Source organism: Penicillium pulvis, assembly GCF_028828015.1.
Source record: "Penicillium pulvis strain IBT 33274 chromosome Unknown contig_7_segment1_segment0, whole genome shotgun sequence".
NCBI lineage: Eukaryota > Fungi > Ascomycota > Eurotiomycetes > Eurotiales > Aspergillaceae > Penicillium > Penicillium pulvis.
Genome location: NW_026643079.1, coordinates 3,349,112 through 3,364,141, shown reverse-complemented (window position 1 = coordinate 3,364,141; position 15,030 = coordinate 3,349,112). Strand labels below are relative to the sequence as shown.

At 49.2% G+C, this 15,030-nt stretch overlaps 7 protein-coding genes across 7 annotated transcripts; 3 read left to right on the top strand and 4 right to left on the bottom strand.

Annotated features, from left to right (window-relative positions):
• Positions 1 to 378: 378 nt before the first annotated feature.
• On the bottom strand, positions 379 to 2,344 carry N7503_009232 (putative NAD+ kinase Utr1; the record flags this gene model as incomplete). Its single annotated transcript, XM_057068779.1, has 2 exons — positions 379 to 866; positions 922 to 2,344. The coding sequence occupies 2 exons, from the start codon at positions 2,342 to 2,344 to the stop codon at positions 379 to 381; spliced, it is 1,911 nt and encodes a 636-aa protein (XP_056919634.1).
• A 985-nt stretch (positions 2,345 to 3,329) lies between these two features.
• Positions 3,330 to 4,344, bottom strand: N7503_009231 (putative exosome complex subunit Rrp46; the record flags this gene model as incomplete). The annotated part of the gene is made up of 2 exons (XM_057068778.1): positions 3,330 to 3,849; positions 3,901 to 4,344. Coding segments are annotated over 2 exons (855 nt in total), but the record flags the coding sequence as incomplete, so codon positions are not given.
• Positions 4,345 to 5,389: 1,045 nt separating this feature from the next.
• Positions 5,390 to 8,763, top strand: N7503_009230 (putative potassium/sodium P-type ATPase; the record flags this gene model as incomplete). The annotated part of the gene is made up of 5 exons (XM_057068777.1): positions 5,390 to 5,622; positions 5,673 to 5,799; positions 5,854 to 5,948; positions 5,997 to 7,884; positions 7,933 to 8,763. The coding sequence occupies 5 exons, from the start codon at positions 5,390 to 5,392 to the stop codon at positions 8,761 to 8,763; spliced, it is 3,174 nt and encodes a 1,057-aa protein (XP_056919632.1).
• A 485-nt stretch (positions 8,764 to 9,248) lies between these two features.
• Positions 9,249 to 10,353, top strand: N7503_009229 (uncharacterized protein; the record flags this gene model as incomplete). The annotated part of the gene is made up of 2 exons (XM_057068776.1): positions 9,249 to 9,413; positions 9,481 to 10,353. The coding sequence occupies 2 exons, from the start codon at positions 9,249 to 9,251 to the stop codon at positions 10,351 to 10,353; spliced, it is 1,038 nt and encodes a 345-aa protein (XP_056919631.1).
• Positions 10,354 to 10,440: 87 nt separating this feature from the next.
• N7503_009228 (putative short-chain dehydrogenase/oxidoreductase) lies at positions 10,441 to 11,295 on the bottom strand (the record flags this gene model as incomplete). Its single annotated transcript, XM_057068775.1, has 2 exons — positions 10,441 to 11,049; positions 11,098 to 11,295. The coding sequence occupies 2 exons, from the start codon at positions 11,293 to 11,295 to the stop codon at positions 10,441 to 10,443; spliced, it is 807 nt and encodes a 268-aa protein (XP_056919630.1).
• A 549-nt stretch (positions 11,296 to 11,844) lies between these two features.
• On the bottom strand, positions 11,845 to 12,891 carry N7503_009227 (zinc-binding alcohol dehydrogenase family protein; the record flags this gene model as incomplete). The annotated part of the gene is made up of 1 exon (XM_057068774.1): positions 11,845 to 12,891. The coding sequence occupies one exon, from the start codon at positions 12,889 to 12,891 to the stop codon at positions 11,845 to 11,847; it is 1,047 nt and encodes a 348-aa protein (XP_056919629.1).
• Positions 12,892 to 13,953: 1,062 nt separating this feature from the next.
• N7503_009226 (putative EF-hand calcium-binding domain protein) lies at positions 13,954 to 14,852 on the top strand (the record flags this gene model as incomplete). The annotated part of the gene is made up of 2 exons (XM_057068773.1): positions 13,954 to 14,056; positions 14,128 to 14,852. Exons 1-2 carry the CDS (start codon positions 13,996 to 13,998, stop codon positions 14,850 to 14,852), a joined length of 786 nt encoding a protein of 261 aa, XP_056919628.1. The 5' UTR covers positions 13,954 to 13,995.
• Positions 14,853 to 15,030: the final 178 nt, after the last annotated feature.

The window sequence follows — 15,030 nt, the reverse complement described above, 5'->3', positions numbered from 1 at the left end:
TTCTTGGCTAGTTACACTTGTATACGAATAAATTGGTCTTCAGATTTCCATTGATCAGACACTCGGTCTGTATAAATTCATGGTGAATATATGTCAGTCAAGCCACGCCTAACTGAGTACTGTTCAACCTCCCGAAATTAGAGGTAGAGACTGTCTAAGAACATGAGAGACACCGAACCATTCCGACAGCAACATGATGTAGCGACCGCTAAACTGTCTAAACAGGTAACCCCAGAGAAAAATCGTGAATCTATCCGTGAAATAATAGGACGCAGTCGGATGCAGAATATATGAAACGCCGAACGATAGGTCAGGTATATGCGGGTCATGAGGGGTAAAAAGAAGTAAAGTGCAGGAAAAAGGGCACATGTGTTATGGTCACATGTTTAGCAAAGACATTTGTCGACGCATAGGATTCGGGGAGAGAGAATCCCCATCTTCGCTGGGACCTATGCCGCTGTCTGTGCCGGCTAGTCCTGTGTCGGTGTCAATGTCCCATTGTTCATCCTCGTCGTTGATATCTCCGTCCCAGCTTTTCTGTACGGCGCCTCGGGTGTTCCAACGTAAGGCGCGCTGGACACTTGTGAACCATTCGCCGCTGTCGGAGACGACAGTAGGGAAGGGGTATTGACTTGCTTCGACGGTGACATAGTCGCCTTGTCGAAGCTCGACGCGGCCCTTGCCATCGAAGGAACAGTATGCGGTTGACCGAGAGGTATTGGGGACTGCGATGCGAAGAAGATGGGAGTCTGATAGAACCATGGGGCGGAAGGAGAGGGTGTGAGGGCAGATCGGTGTGAGGAGAATTCCAGGGATAGAGGGGTGCATGAGGGAGCCGCCAGCGGATAAAGAATAAGCAGTCGAGCCTAGAAATTTGGTTAGATGAGTTGATGACAATGACATTGAACGGATGAAACGTACCAGTCGGCGTAGAGAATATGCAGCCGTCCGCCTGGACGACCGTCAATAATTCGTTATCGGCATATAATTCCAAGTTCGATACGTAGGGAGATGGCCCTCGATCGATGACCACTTCATTGAGTACTTCGAACTGCTCGCCTTCCTCAACTGCTCCAACCTCCGCATTTTTGCTCCGATCTCTCCGGAACACTGTACAGGTGAAACGCATCCGCAAGTTGACGCGCATGCCCACATCTCCCATGACTGCATTGAGATGGGATTTATATTCCGTGAACTCAAAGTTGGTGAGGAATCCCAGACTCCCCAGTGAGAAACAAAGCACCGGCGGCACAACCCGTTGGAATAACCATGAGGTAAACAAGACTGTTCCATCGCCACCAAGCGTCAAGACCAAATCAAACTTATCTGGTGACGTCCAACACAGGTCTGGGGTCCAGAATTGCAGCATCTGGGCGAACCGTGGTTCCTTCTGAAGAAGGCCCGGGGCATCAAAGCGCTTAGAATTCCGTAATTTTGCATCGACATAGACGTTGACGCCCAGGTCGCTTCCATAGCGTGGGGTGGACAGCAGCCATTCGGCGAGTTCGCGCGTCAAAAGAACGAGACTATTATCACGCGCCTTGGTCACGATCATAATGTTGCGGACCGCGCGCTTGATTGGCCGCCGTTGTAATTGTTTGGAGACTTCTCGAACTCCCGTTGCGGTCTGTACTAATCGTGAATGTGATAGCCACTCATCGTCGGCGATCTCCTCGAGGACCTTTTTGATATTGACGGCGTCGTCGAACCGCTGGTGGAAATAACAAGGCGACTGTAGCACCAACCGGGCGGTCGCGGGGGATCGGTCCACATAATTACTGAGCTGCAAGTTGGACAAGGCGACCGATAACCCTTGGGATGACGCATTGCTAGCTCGGCGCTCCCGATCCTCTGGCGGAGAGTTCTGGTTGGCATTATTATTGGCAATCAAACCAGACCAGGAGGTTCCCAATGTCGAGTTTTGCCCATTAGTGGTAAAGGAGGTTCGTGAAGCGAGGGCCTTCATGATGGTCTGGCGCGGGATGCAATCGGTGGAGAGGGCCTTTTGGGTCTTCTGCGGACGATGTCCGGAGATTGATTTCTGGCGAAATCGGCGCAAGGATGAGGAGGGCAGCGACCTACTGGCCTCCTCCTGAGTCGGTTCTATCTTGCGAAAAGGCAGCGTGTCGCTGCCAGGAGCTTGAGGGGAAGGGTCGGGTTGGGAGATGTGTGTCTGGGAGGGCTCTATATGGAGGGCATAGTCACGGAGTAGAGCAGCACCGACGGTCGATGCGGACGGGGGTGGGGCGGTAGTTGGGGACGGAGTTAGGTGAGACGGGGCACGCAATGACGGCAGTGAGGACTGGACATCAGATCGGGGTGATTCACTACCGGGCGACGCCATGAGTGGATGTTCGGCAAAATTCCAGAAGATGACAGAAAAAAAAAAAAAGTCCCCAGCTTCCCAGATATAAGTCCGAACGGATGTAACGGGGTTTGAGCGCTAGCGCTACTGGAAATTCGGAAATTCCCCAGCGTGGGGTATTCCTGCCTTGGTCCTTTCTCCGTTGATTCCTCGGTTTCTATGGGTTATTTCCAGATTTGGAGATTTTGTCTTTCACTTGGATCTGCTGACAGGGATGTTTGCGCTTAGATCAACTGGGCCTGATCGGTGGGGGCCACTGCTGAGAGGCTTGGTCCCTGGGAGGGCTTATCCTGATATCCCGGAGATTGAAAAAAGGAGTTGACAATTTTCCAGGGATGATATGGAGTCAAACTTCAGACTGCATGCCGATTAAAGAATGAAAGAATGCTAGGATAAAATCCCTGGGTCATTTATGCTTAATTCCTGGAAACTTCGTCATTTTGGGAAAAGTCCACACCGTTCTTGTGCCCGAATTTAGCTGCGGAGTTCAAAAGTCGAACTGTGACGTTTACATTCCACCCCACAAAGTCTTAGTATCTACTTTATTGCTGTAGTTTCCTACATCTATAAATACATGTCCGCTCTACGCGCGATGATGCTCCAGTTCATGACTCGAGCGCAATATCGGGCCAATTGGAAAAAATATGACTGATAAGCCTTGGAATTCTTTTTTAGGATTCGATATGTATGAGCATCGTCGGGGATAAATCCTTATGTCCCCTGCTCGGATCCGGTGCTACCAACCCCGTCGGCTTCTTTGTTGAGTCGGTGATACCCCCGCTTTTCGAGGGCCTTGTCCAGTGCGACGTTCATGATCCAAGGAACGCCAGCTCCAAGGTACCAGTGCGATATTTGTTTTGCACGTGCAGTGACGGTCAGGTGATGGGCTCCGTGCTACGCAGCCACAAACTTGTCACACTGCTGCCTCGTATGGTGATAGCGAATAAGGTCCCGCGGCCGAGATAAGGGGTCACGGCAATGTAAGGGCAGCTCGTCGCTTGGGACTCCGATGTTTGGTCAGTTGTAGCCATGTTCGTCTAGTCCCCGGAACAACAGCCATAAGATGCACGGGCTCAAATAGACTCGAGTTTCCAGTTGTAGTCACGGTGCAGATGGTCCTCCACTGTCTCACGAACAAATCCATCCACATGGGCATTATCAGTTCCGCCCATGGCGGCATCGCCATCGGAGCCAGGGGTGGCAGCGCCTCGGCAAATAGTAGCGGCTTGCTGTCGAACCAATTCCCAGGTGTCAAAATCGAACCGTCCCAGACTTTCATTCATCAACAAATGCCCCTTCGAGGAGAACGAAATAGTGTGCAATGATGTAGCAGCTTTAGCAACTGCTGGCGACGGGTCACGAATGATCTCTCCGGATCGAGTCACACCGAGCAACGTAGTAGCGAGGGTCATGGACAAGGGAATGGCAGCGGAGATCAAGGCCAGTTGGGCGGCGTGGAGGAGAGCCGGGAGGAGGGTAAGATACTAAGTCTGTTAGCCTGGGCTTACTTCAGTGAGAACGAAGATTAAACCCACCGAGTCACCGCGTTCTGTGGCCTCGCCCCCGACAATTGCCAGTGTAATAACCACTCCGCGACGGGGAAGTCCCTTCTCACGTCGGAGGATGACTGTGCTCAGGACATCGCGCAAGATTCCTTCCACATATTTCTCACCCACTCCAGGAACGGCATTTCCAGGCTTCACGAATACTTCAACGGTGGCTTCTTCGGGTTTCAGAGCGTCGCGACGGGCTGGAAGCTCAACGGGTCCATTCACCGCACCGAGCACAGCGAAGCCGGTGGCGGGGCATTTGTAAGATGCAGAACCATCCGCCCGGTGCAAATTCGAAAGTGAAGCTGTAGGGCCGACCATTGTGGGTATGATGTGAGAAAAGTAAGGATTGGAGCTAAGGTTGTCGAGGAGCAAGAACGAGCTCAGCGATTTTTTTGAGCGGATGCGGGCCGGTCGCTGATTGGTCGGACTGTATAAGAAATGTCCATCAGCGATACAACGGTAATGGATTGATTGTGCGGTGTCGAGTACAAGCAATATTGATAGACTGTACGTTTTTCTCGACCTCTGTTCATAGGCACGGGGTATAGGTAAAACATACTACTGTACCTAGCATCCTAGCGCTTCCAAAGCTGCTACCCTGTCCCGATATACAATTCGAACTCTTGATTCTCAATAAATATTAGAGCAACCAAGTCTACCACCGTTAGCGAATCCTGATTATTTGAATAGAAGTCGAATTTGACTCGAGAAGCTAAAGCAGACCCTTGGAAAGAGAGTCAGATATTATGTAGGTGGCTATGTGGCTTTGCCTTTAACTCTTGGGATCATCGCCGGGGCGAGTTGCAGCCATTCAGAGCCAGATCAGGATCCGCGTCAGTGCTCCAGGGCTCAGAGACATCCTTTCAGAGAATCTAGCCTATCCGATCATGCCGAGTCTTGGAATTGTGGCATTGCATTGGCAAGAGGCAATGCGGTGCGATGCAGTCATGGACTCCCCGGAACCATGGGTTTCCACGCCCATGACAACAAACACAAACACAAAACTAAAACTGGTTTCCTATTTTCGCTCTCATAAGGACCCTCAGGAGAGAATATGTTCACTATCATGCTCATTATTACCGCGATAAGCCCTAGGGAGCAGGGATGAGAACGCCCGCAGATGGCTTCACCCCGTATAGCGGCACCCAATCAGCGCGGGGTCCAAGACAGGCCTATGAGCGAGCGTCGCAAGCTACCAACCCGATGATACCAGCCAAGCATATGCATCGACTTGCCCCAATGATAATGCAGATCCAAGAAAAGCGACCAGGAAATCCCCCCTCATTCCCCTCTTTTCGGAAGACTGCACATAGATATAAATGCAATCAAGCGCTACTTCCTACTTCCCCCCGAGAGCACCTTTCCACTCCGGAGATTATCACACTGTGATAAGGGACATCTAGACTAGATCACCTAGATAGTGGATATAACTCCGTTTGACCCTTCTTTCATTCCCTACTCCACCTTTTGAATGGGCATAGAGACTCTCCCCGACGTCGAGGAATCGACGGAACCTCCTATATGTGGTTATACGGAGTCCTCTACAAATTCACATGCAACCAACAGCTTAAGCTTTGAGCTGTGCGACGAGAAACTTAAACCGTCGATCAACCCTGAAGGCCAGTGCACCGTCGATGACCGACTGAAAGATGCCCATCTTTTGGAACCAGCCCACATCGCTTCGTTCCTCCATACAGACCTCCAGTACGTAGAATGAATGGTGAGACTTGAAGTTTTTACTGACCTCTGTTTAGGAATGGACTTTCTACTAGCGAGGCGCTCCTCCGCCTCGAGAGAGATGGTCCGAATGCCGTCCAAGAAGTCACGGGCATCTCCGTCTGGGGGATACTCCTAAGACAGGTTTCCAACAGCCTGACAATAGTAAGGTTACTAATGGTACAACTTCTGGAAATATATGATACTGACGAGGGAAAGATTCTACTCCTGACCATGGGCTTGTCCTTTGGGATTGACGATTATATCGAAGGAGGCGTCATCACCGCAGTGATCCTCTTGAACATTATTGTCGGGTAAGTGAGATATCTAGGGAAGTATAGGGTATTATTAACAACGTCAAGGTTCTTCCAGGACTACCGCGCGGAGAAAACCATTCTATCCTTGCAACGTCTCTCAGCTCCAGAATGTAAAGTCATTCGGGACAATCGAGTAACGCCCATCAAGGCCCAAACACTGGTCGTGGGAGACATTGTTCGTCTCTCAGTTGGCGATATTGTGCCTGCAGACCTACGGTTGTTTGAGGGGATGAATGCCTCGATTGACGAAGCACTCCTGACCGGCGAATCTCTCCCCGTCCTCAAGACTCCATATGAGACCCTTGTTTCCCCGGATATTCCAATCGGTGACAGGAGCAATATGGCATACTCAGGCTGTAGCACCACACAAGGTCGAGCCATGGGAATAGTCATAGCGACGGGAATGAACACGGAGGTTGGGAAGATTGCTCAACTGTTACAAGACCAAGATAACGAGGGTAAAAAGGTTCATTCTCGGGTCTTAAGCACTGTCCTGTCTTCTGCCAAGAAGATCTTGGGCTTAGTGGGAACACCACTGCAGGTCAAACTGAGCAAATTTGCGTTGCTACTATTTGCGCTAGCTATTCTGTTAGCCATTATTGTATTCTCAGTCAATCTCTGGGATGTACAGGGTGAGGTCCTCATCTATGGGATATGCGTTGCAGTTGCTGTCATTCCTGAATCCCTAATAGCTGTACTCACCATCACGATGGCTGTTGGCACCAAGGCAATGGCAAAAGGAAATGTCATCGTCCGAAAGTTGCAATGCTTAGAGGCGGTTGGTGGTGTCACCAATATCTGTTCAGACAAGACTGGTACCCTCACACAGGGAAGGATGGTTGCTCGTGCGGCATGGATTCCGGGTGCCGGTACATTGACAGTACGCGAAATCACCGATCCATATGACCCTATGAGTGGAATTGTGCAGCTAGATGAGATTGACTGGAATTCAAGCCACTCAATTGAGAATCATCCTGCATTGCATACCTTTCTTTCCGCACTCTCTCTCTGCAACCTCTCAGTTGTGCATCATGAAAATGACGTCTGGTTCGCAGTTGGTGAACCAACTGAAGCTGCACTCCATGTTTTGGCTATGCGTTTTGACTTTGGAAAAAATGCAGTAATCACCAAACGCCAGATCAAACTTCGCACTGAGTATCCATTTGACTCTGCCATCAAGAAAATGACAGTCGTTTATAGTAATGCGAGCGAGGATATCAACGAGGTGTACACGAAGGGTGCACCGGAAGCCATTCTTCCCTCATTATTGATTTCCGAACATGAGAAACAAATAATTCGCGAAACAGCAGATCGAATGGCAGGAGAAGGCCTTCGGGTCCTGTGCGTAGCCACCAAAAAGACACCAATCGACGAAGATGACAAGGTGTCCCCTCGCTCTGCTGCCGAGTCGGACCTTCAATTCGGTGGTTTGGTAGGACTATACGATCCACCCCGTATCGAAAGCGCAGCAGCTGTGTGCAAGTGCCAAATGGCGGGTATCACAGTGCATATGCTTACTGGAGATCACATCAAGACCGCTACGGCCATTGCGGCCCAAGTAGGCATTTTAGATCGTGTTTCACTCATCACAAAACAAACGAAGTTGATCATGGCTGCCGATGAATTTGACAGATTGACCGATGCCGAGATCGACGAGATTGAGGAGCTTCCCCTCGTCATCGCTCGCTGCAGCCCTGCAACGAAGGTCCGCATGGTTGAGGCGATGCACCGTCGTGAGGCATTTTGTGTCATGACCGGAGATGGTGTCAACGACTCTCCTGCGCTCAAAAGAGCTGATGTTGGTATAGCGATGGGGAAAAATGGGAGCGATGTCGCGAAAGAGGCCGCTGACATGGTTCTCACTGACGATAATTTTGCGTCTATTGTCAAAGCAGTTGAAGAAGGCAGACGACTGTTTGATAACATCCAAAAGGTTGAACCGTATAATTCTGTGCTTCAGGCTCATTGCTGACACTTATAGTTTCTGATGCATCTTCTGATATCAAATATCGCCCAAGTCATTCTTCTGCTAATTGCATTAGCTTTCAAAGATGCTGGAGGTAACTCAGTATTCCCTCTATCTCCTCTCGAGATCTTGTGGGCAAATCTTGTTACATCCTCATTTCTGGCTGTCGGTTTAGGCCTTGAGGAAGCCCAGCCAGACATCATGTACCGGCCGCCACACGATCTGCGCATCGGAGTGTTCACTCGCGAACTTATAGTCGACAAAATGATATACGGCACTTTTATGGGATCTCTATGCTTGGTAGCTTTTGTGTGCGTTGTGTACGCTGGAGGGACAGGGTCTTCAGATCTAGGAGACGGGTGCAACCAAGGATACAATTCAACCTGTCAAACAGTCTTCCGAGCTCGGGCTACAACCTATGCAACATTGACATTCCTGTTACTGGTCACCGCATGGGAAGTTAAGGATTTCTCGAGGTCCTTATTCAACATGGACCCGATCAGATACCCACAGCGTCTTTCAATTTTCCCTACCCTTTGGAGAAACCGGTTCCTCTTTTGGGCGGTTATAGCTGGATTCATCATTGCGTTCCCAGTGATATACCTTCCTGTTATTAACCAGGTTGTGTTCAAACATCATGCTATCACGTGGGAGTGGGGTATTGTCTTTGGGTGCACACTTGCCTATCTGGGGTGTGTTGAGAGCTGGAAAGGTGTCAAGAGGGCTTTTGGTATTGGAAGTGGGAAGCATAATATCCTTACTTTGGAGGATGCTGAAATGAGGGCTGGGTTGAAAACGCCAACCCTGATGTCTTCCAGTGCTAACGCGAGTGTGGAGATGAAGTGAGTTGCCTTGGAACCGAGCAATTGATTCAACATCAACTTGCTGGAGTTTTGCTTGCGTTCTTGTGATTATTTTGGATTCTTCGTTTTTATGTTGGCATCTAAATTGACCAAAGTTCACACATACACCAAAAATAGTTCATTTGGTGCCTGTTGTGTCACAGAGCCCGGCCAGTTATTGAACCTCTCGCAAAGTTTGAACCGTATTGTCCGGTTGTAGCATTAACCAATGCTAGCATGATGCACAACTCGTACATCTGGTGGGGTCGGATGCATGCATAATCCTGTAGGCGATTGCCGAGACCAGATAGATTGAGAACATTGAAGATCAATGTATAAGAACCATTGTGTTAGCCTATAACCATTTTTCAACCCACATCTGTTGGAAAAGTATTTCTCATAATTTTGAGACCCGTGAATGTGTATGGCTACGTCATGTGACCATGTGAAGTTTGACGGCAGCGACATCTCAATTGATTCATAAGCAATATGGAAAACCAACCACCAACTTTGAAACGACTTGACTTCAGTACTTCCTTGTCTGTCCTCGAGAATGACACCTGGCACATTGAAGCCAGTTACATTGCGGCGATCATGCCAAGCCTGCGCCAGGGGCAAGCGGCGATGCGATCAGCGATGGCCTCGGTGTACTCGGTGTGAAACGAGAGGTATAAACTGCGAATACGCGAATGAACCTTTTGCAGTTTCAAATGGCATACAGAAAGCGGCAAGAAAGCGCGCAAGCCCGGATAATCGCACGACAGGGACCATATCCTCGATACGCCTCCCTTTGCGGCTGGAGATCGCCAAAGAGTATGACGGAGCAGCCATCCGATTTCTGGTGAATGGACTGCGCGCATTCACGAACAAATTTGCCGAAACTTGCAAGACAACGTTTGTGCACCCAGATCTCTACGCATCGGGGCTTCCGGCGTCAATCCGAGAAATGCAGCTTCTTTGCAAATTACATGTTCAGGCCGATCATCAAAGACGCACTGGCGAACTTTTCCCACTTCTTCAAAGGCGGTCGGCTGAATTGCATCGTCGCTTCAAGCAATCATTGTCATTCGACGAGCTCTTGGGCTGTTCGCAAGCTCTCCTTCTAGCGCAATGCATTCTCGCCCTGGACGGAGGTGGCGACCCAGACCAGTATTCGGAGAATATAAGCGTCATGCTTGACGGAATTGCAATACGATTATGGGAGCAGGCTCCCGTCCAACTTCCGCCAACACTCAGTCGACGACATGCATGGCTCATGGCTGAGAGTGTTCGGCGCACCATCATTGTGAGCTTAATGTTAAAGAGTGCATATTCACTTAATACGAGGAATTATTCTGTTCGAACGCCTTTTGTCGATGCTTTACCTTTTGATGTGCGGACGAACTTGTGGGACGACGATTCGGATGCCACGTGGGCGGTTGAAGCGCCTGAATCCCCCGATTCTATGATTTCTTTACATGGGTATTCAGATGCTTTGGAAAGTGGGCGTTTCCGCAAAGTTCCTCCCTTTGGCGCCTTGATTTTAGCTGCATGCAAAGGAAGAGAAATTTCATCAATACCGTTCCCTCCGCCGGTTCCGTATTATGAGAGCTGATCCCAATAATCCTGAATTGTGACTGTTATATTTCAATCAAATACAAAATAACACTTTCATTTCATGCCTTGATTTGGCATGACGATCTCACCGCAAAAACTGCTTCAACAGTCCAGACAGCAACTCTGTCATTTGCTGGTACATATTCTGTCTCTTAACCTCAAAAGCCTCAAAAATATCTTTCGCCGATCCGACAGGGATCTGATCCTCCCCATTAGACAAGCGAGTCCACAACTCATCCACAAATTCCTGCAACGGCATCCCAATCAAATGCCCATCTTTCAGATCAGGCTGGTGCTTCGCATCATGCAACTCTGTCTGCACAGCAGGGGGATAAATCTCCAAGACCTTGATGTTACCAGGCCCATCATGGAGCTGCGTACGAAGAGCAAGGATGAAATGGTGGAGAGCGGCCTTGGAAGCGCCATAGTTCGGGCAGCGCATCATAGGGACGAGAGCCATCTGAGAGGTGGTGAATGCGAGAGCAGTCTGTGTCTGCTGCTTCTGGAGATGAGGGATAAAGGCCTTGGAGAGGCGGACGGCGGATGTATAGTTGGTGATTAACTCCTGGTCAAAGATGTCTAGGTCAACCGTCTCTGGTTGGGAGAAGTCGAATGGGCGCTGAATGCCCGAGTTGACAAAGATACAATCCAGGTCAGGATTTTCAGCAATGACGTCCGATGCAAACTGAGGGATCTTTCTATTTGTTAATTTGTGAAGTGATTTATAGTAGGGGTTACTTACCTGGTCAAGTTTCATGATATCGAAAACCTTAGACTTGACTTTATCAGCACCATGCTGCTCAATGAAGGTATCCAGGTTCTCCTTTCTCCGACCGGAGATGATAATTTGAGTTCCATTCTCGACAAGTTTGGTAGCCAGTGCCTTGCCGATGCCAGAGGTGGCACCGATGACCAAGACCTTCTTGTAACTGAATGGCATATTGAAAGATTGTTTGGGTTGGAAAATTGGAAGAAATGATTGGGATGCCTTTCAAGTGCCAGGCAACAGGCTTTTATATTGCCGATTCCTGGCTTTAGCAAGGTTTTATGAGCAGTGCCATGCTCAATGAATTAATCCTCGAACAGGCGGAGACTAAGCCGAATCCAAGCAAAGTGGAGCTATCCGCCAGGGAGCCGATTGGTTGTGCCATTGCGAGTTCTCAAGGTAACGCCACAACATGTGGAGGTTAAACTCGATACGGACAGGATCCATTGAGGGACTTATGGACTCTCAATAAGTATTCAAGGAACCAATTTGTCCATTAATAATGCTTATTTGACTGGTCAATCTAATGAAAGTGATTTGTGGCCATTTTGTTAGTTGCCACGGGCATATCCGAGTCCGATCAACGCGAGCTTGTACAGCACTTGAACGTAGAAATCCGTCACATTTTCTGCACTATGAAAGCTTGGTCTTTGATGTGGTGATCATCTAATTTGCTGTCGTCAAATCCCTCAAAATGTAGCTCTATATAGCCCCGCGACTCCCTTATGGGGTGTCCTCAACATTGTAGACCAACTTTTCACCGCTAACCTTTCCACTCTTCAACATCTCCAACCCCTCCAAAACACCCTTTAGGCCCTCCTTGCCAACCGTTGGAGGATGAACCTTGACCTTGCCTTGTGCCAGCAAAGTCTCCGCGATAGGAAAGAACATCTCTGCATAAGCCTTGTCCTCCGGCTTACCAGGGATAACCTTGTCGCCGTACTTGAAATCCTCTCCACTGATTGTGTAAGCCACAGTGAAGTGAGATTTAACATTCTCACGCTCAATCTTCACAGTAAGCAGAGCGCCGTAATCACCTCCCGAGGAAGATATGGCCTCATCACAGAACTTGATACTGTCCTCCAGCGCAATACAGTCCAAGACCAGCTTCAAGTTATCATTGGTGGATTTTTTGACCTCAGTAGCAGCCTTGGGATCCCTATAATCGAAGACTGCGTCCGCACCAAGAGAACGGACGAGATCGAAGTTGCGTGGGGAACAAGTGGTGAGTACAGTATAACCAGATAGCTTGGCGAACTGGATACACAAGGTTCCGGTAGCAGTAGAACCACCATAGATCAAAATTGGAGTAGCCTCCTTTATCGGCTCAGTAGGGAGAGCCAGCTTCAAAGTCTGGTAAAGAGCTTGGGCAACAGTGCCGATACCAACACCGAGAGTAGCACCTTCTTGGAAGCTCAGATTATCTGGTAGCCTCAACACTATGTCTCCCTTGACGGCGATGTACTCCGCAAATGAACCGTCTTCAGCCTGCGCGGGGTTGCAGCCGTGGGAGAATCCGCACACGCGGTCGCCTTTCTTCCATTGCTTCTTCACGTCTTTACCAACGGCTTCAACTATACCGGCAAAGTCACAACCAACTGTGACGCCAACAGGAGGAGGCCTGGCGATTGCTTTCCAGTCTGTAGGGTTCAAGCCCACGGCAACGGTCTTCACGAGAAGGCAATTATCCCGTAGAGCAGGGATGGGGCGGTTAGTGACCAGCTCGGCCTTCGCGGGGCCGGTGATGACAATAGCCTTTTGCGTAGACATGATGCTTCAGATTTGATGTTTCAAGACAGTAATGCGCCTTAGAAGGAAGAACAGAGATGACTATGACTTGGAATGGATGAGGCTTGGGGCAGCTTTCTTTGTCTATAGCTACTAGGACCAGATGACAAATGGAACTTATGACTCGTGCGGGGTAGGAGATGAATTACCAAGCATCTGGCTAAACAAGTAACGGGCGCCAGAAATCCTACTTTCACATTCCATCCTATTGCAACCTAGGGATAAGAATCTTGACATGCTAGGGAGGAATGCCGTCAATATGGTCCGGTCCACACGCATCACGGGCCGTTGTCGGGCCGTTACGGCACGTTATGATTCGGCTTCCGGAGCGCATCTGCCTCCGGACATGGCCAAACAACAGCAGCAAAGCTAATCCCAGACACGACCTCTTCGTTTGCAATCGAACCTTCTTCTTATCCGATACCATCGGGTTTGACTCGAATTTGGCGATTATTGTGGAAGAGTGGCCGATCGCTTTATCTTCGACCAGCAGGGAGCACACGCGAAAGTTGAAGCGAGATGAACTTGATCCTGTAAAACGTACTAGTTGGACTGTTTTTCAGCTTGCCAATCGAAGCTCAAGTGATTAATGGCGTAATGCTATGTGAAAAGCAAGGAGCTGACGTTTGGACACTCCACCCCGTAGACCGCGACATCTGAAGAGGTAAGCCTCCTAAGCTCGATATAAACAGATCATCGCTGCATGTATAATTGAGTCTACCATCTGAAATAGGAAAAAAACCCAAGTTAGGGAATAATGCGTTCCATATTATTGGTCTCTTCCACTAGTATGGGGTCGGAACTGGTTTTCAGATGTATAGATGACCTCCCGCCAACTTTACCCCTCGATTTGAATGTCAGTCTAATAGGTTCCCCTTGCTTAGAGAAATTTTTATATTCCTTAAAATAGCCACTTCTCATTCTCTAAAATTCATCCATTTCACCGATCCCCATTCGACCATCACTTTCTTATCGCCCCCAAACCTGTGCATCCTGTGCTTACCCATTACCAACAATTCTCCGCCACGCATCTCAAATCTCTCCTCCTCACCGACTCTTCCCACTGGCGTCCACACCTGAAACAAAATGAAGGTTCTCTGTCTTCACGGAAAAGGCACCAGTGGTGCCATTTTCAAATCTCAGACCTGTAACGCTCCTCTCAAATCATATTCGCAAAAGCAAAGACAAAAGATCGGCAAGCTAACCCCGCCCCCACAGCCTCATTCCGCGCCCAACTTGCCCAAAAAGACATCCAATTCGACTTCATAGATGGCCCTTTCAAATCAGAGCCAGCTGCAGGTGTAGATCTTTTCTACCCACCCCCTTACTATGGATTTTGGGAGCGGGGATCTGTGGACGACATCCGGTCAGGCTGCGACTGGCTCCGCGAATACATTAGCAAGCACGGACCCTACGACGCGGTGATGGGATTCTCGCAGGGAACCATCCTTGCCTCAGCATACCTACTTTTTCACGAAGAGGAAACGCCGCATCTCCCACCGCCATTTAAGATTGCTATTTTTCACTGTGGCGGTGTTTCTTTCCAGGTGTTGCAGGAACTTGGGTTTAATATCACGCCTGCCATGCATGCTCGGGATCTCGCGTCGCGGAATGCGCTTGCTAGCTCTGCTAGTGCCGAGGCGATCTTGAGGATGGGGACGAGTCGGTGGCAGGGGGATAATTCCGGTGGAGGCTTAAGTGAGCAGGCTATAAGGGATGAGATTAAGGGGCCGGTTCAAATTTCCATTCCGACTGTTCATGTTTACGGCACAAAGGATCCGAGGTATGCGGCTGGAGTGCAGTTATCTGGAGTTTGCGATCCGGCGAAGCGTCGGTGCTACAACCATGGTGGTGGTCATGAAATTCCGCGACAGTCAACTGTTACAAATGCGCTCGTTGAGCTCTTTGAGTGGGCTATTGATGCAGTTGATGAAGCGTGCTAGAGGCGAACCTGTGCTTTGATTTTTGAAGGTATTCTTGACCCATCATATATTTTGAAGCTTAACATAGAGCGAAGGAATTCAAACAGCGAACATACACAGCAAAATGTCTGCTTTTCGAGTAATCCATTGCATTCTTATGCCTGCATAATGTGGTCAATCTCACATTCCCTTTCAGGCT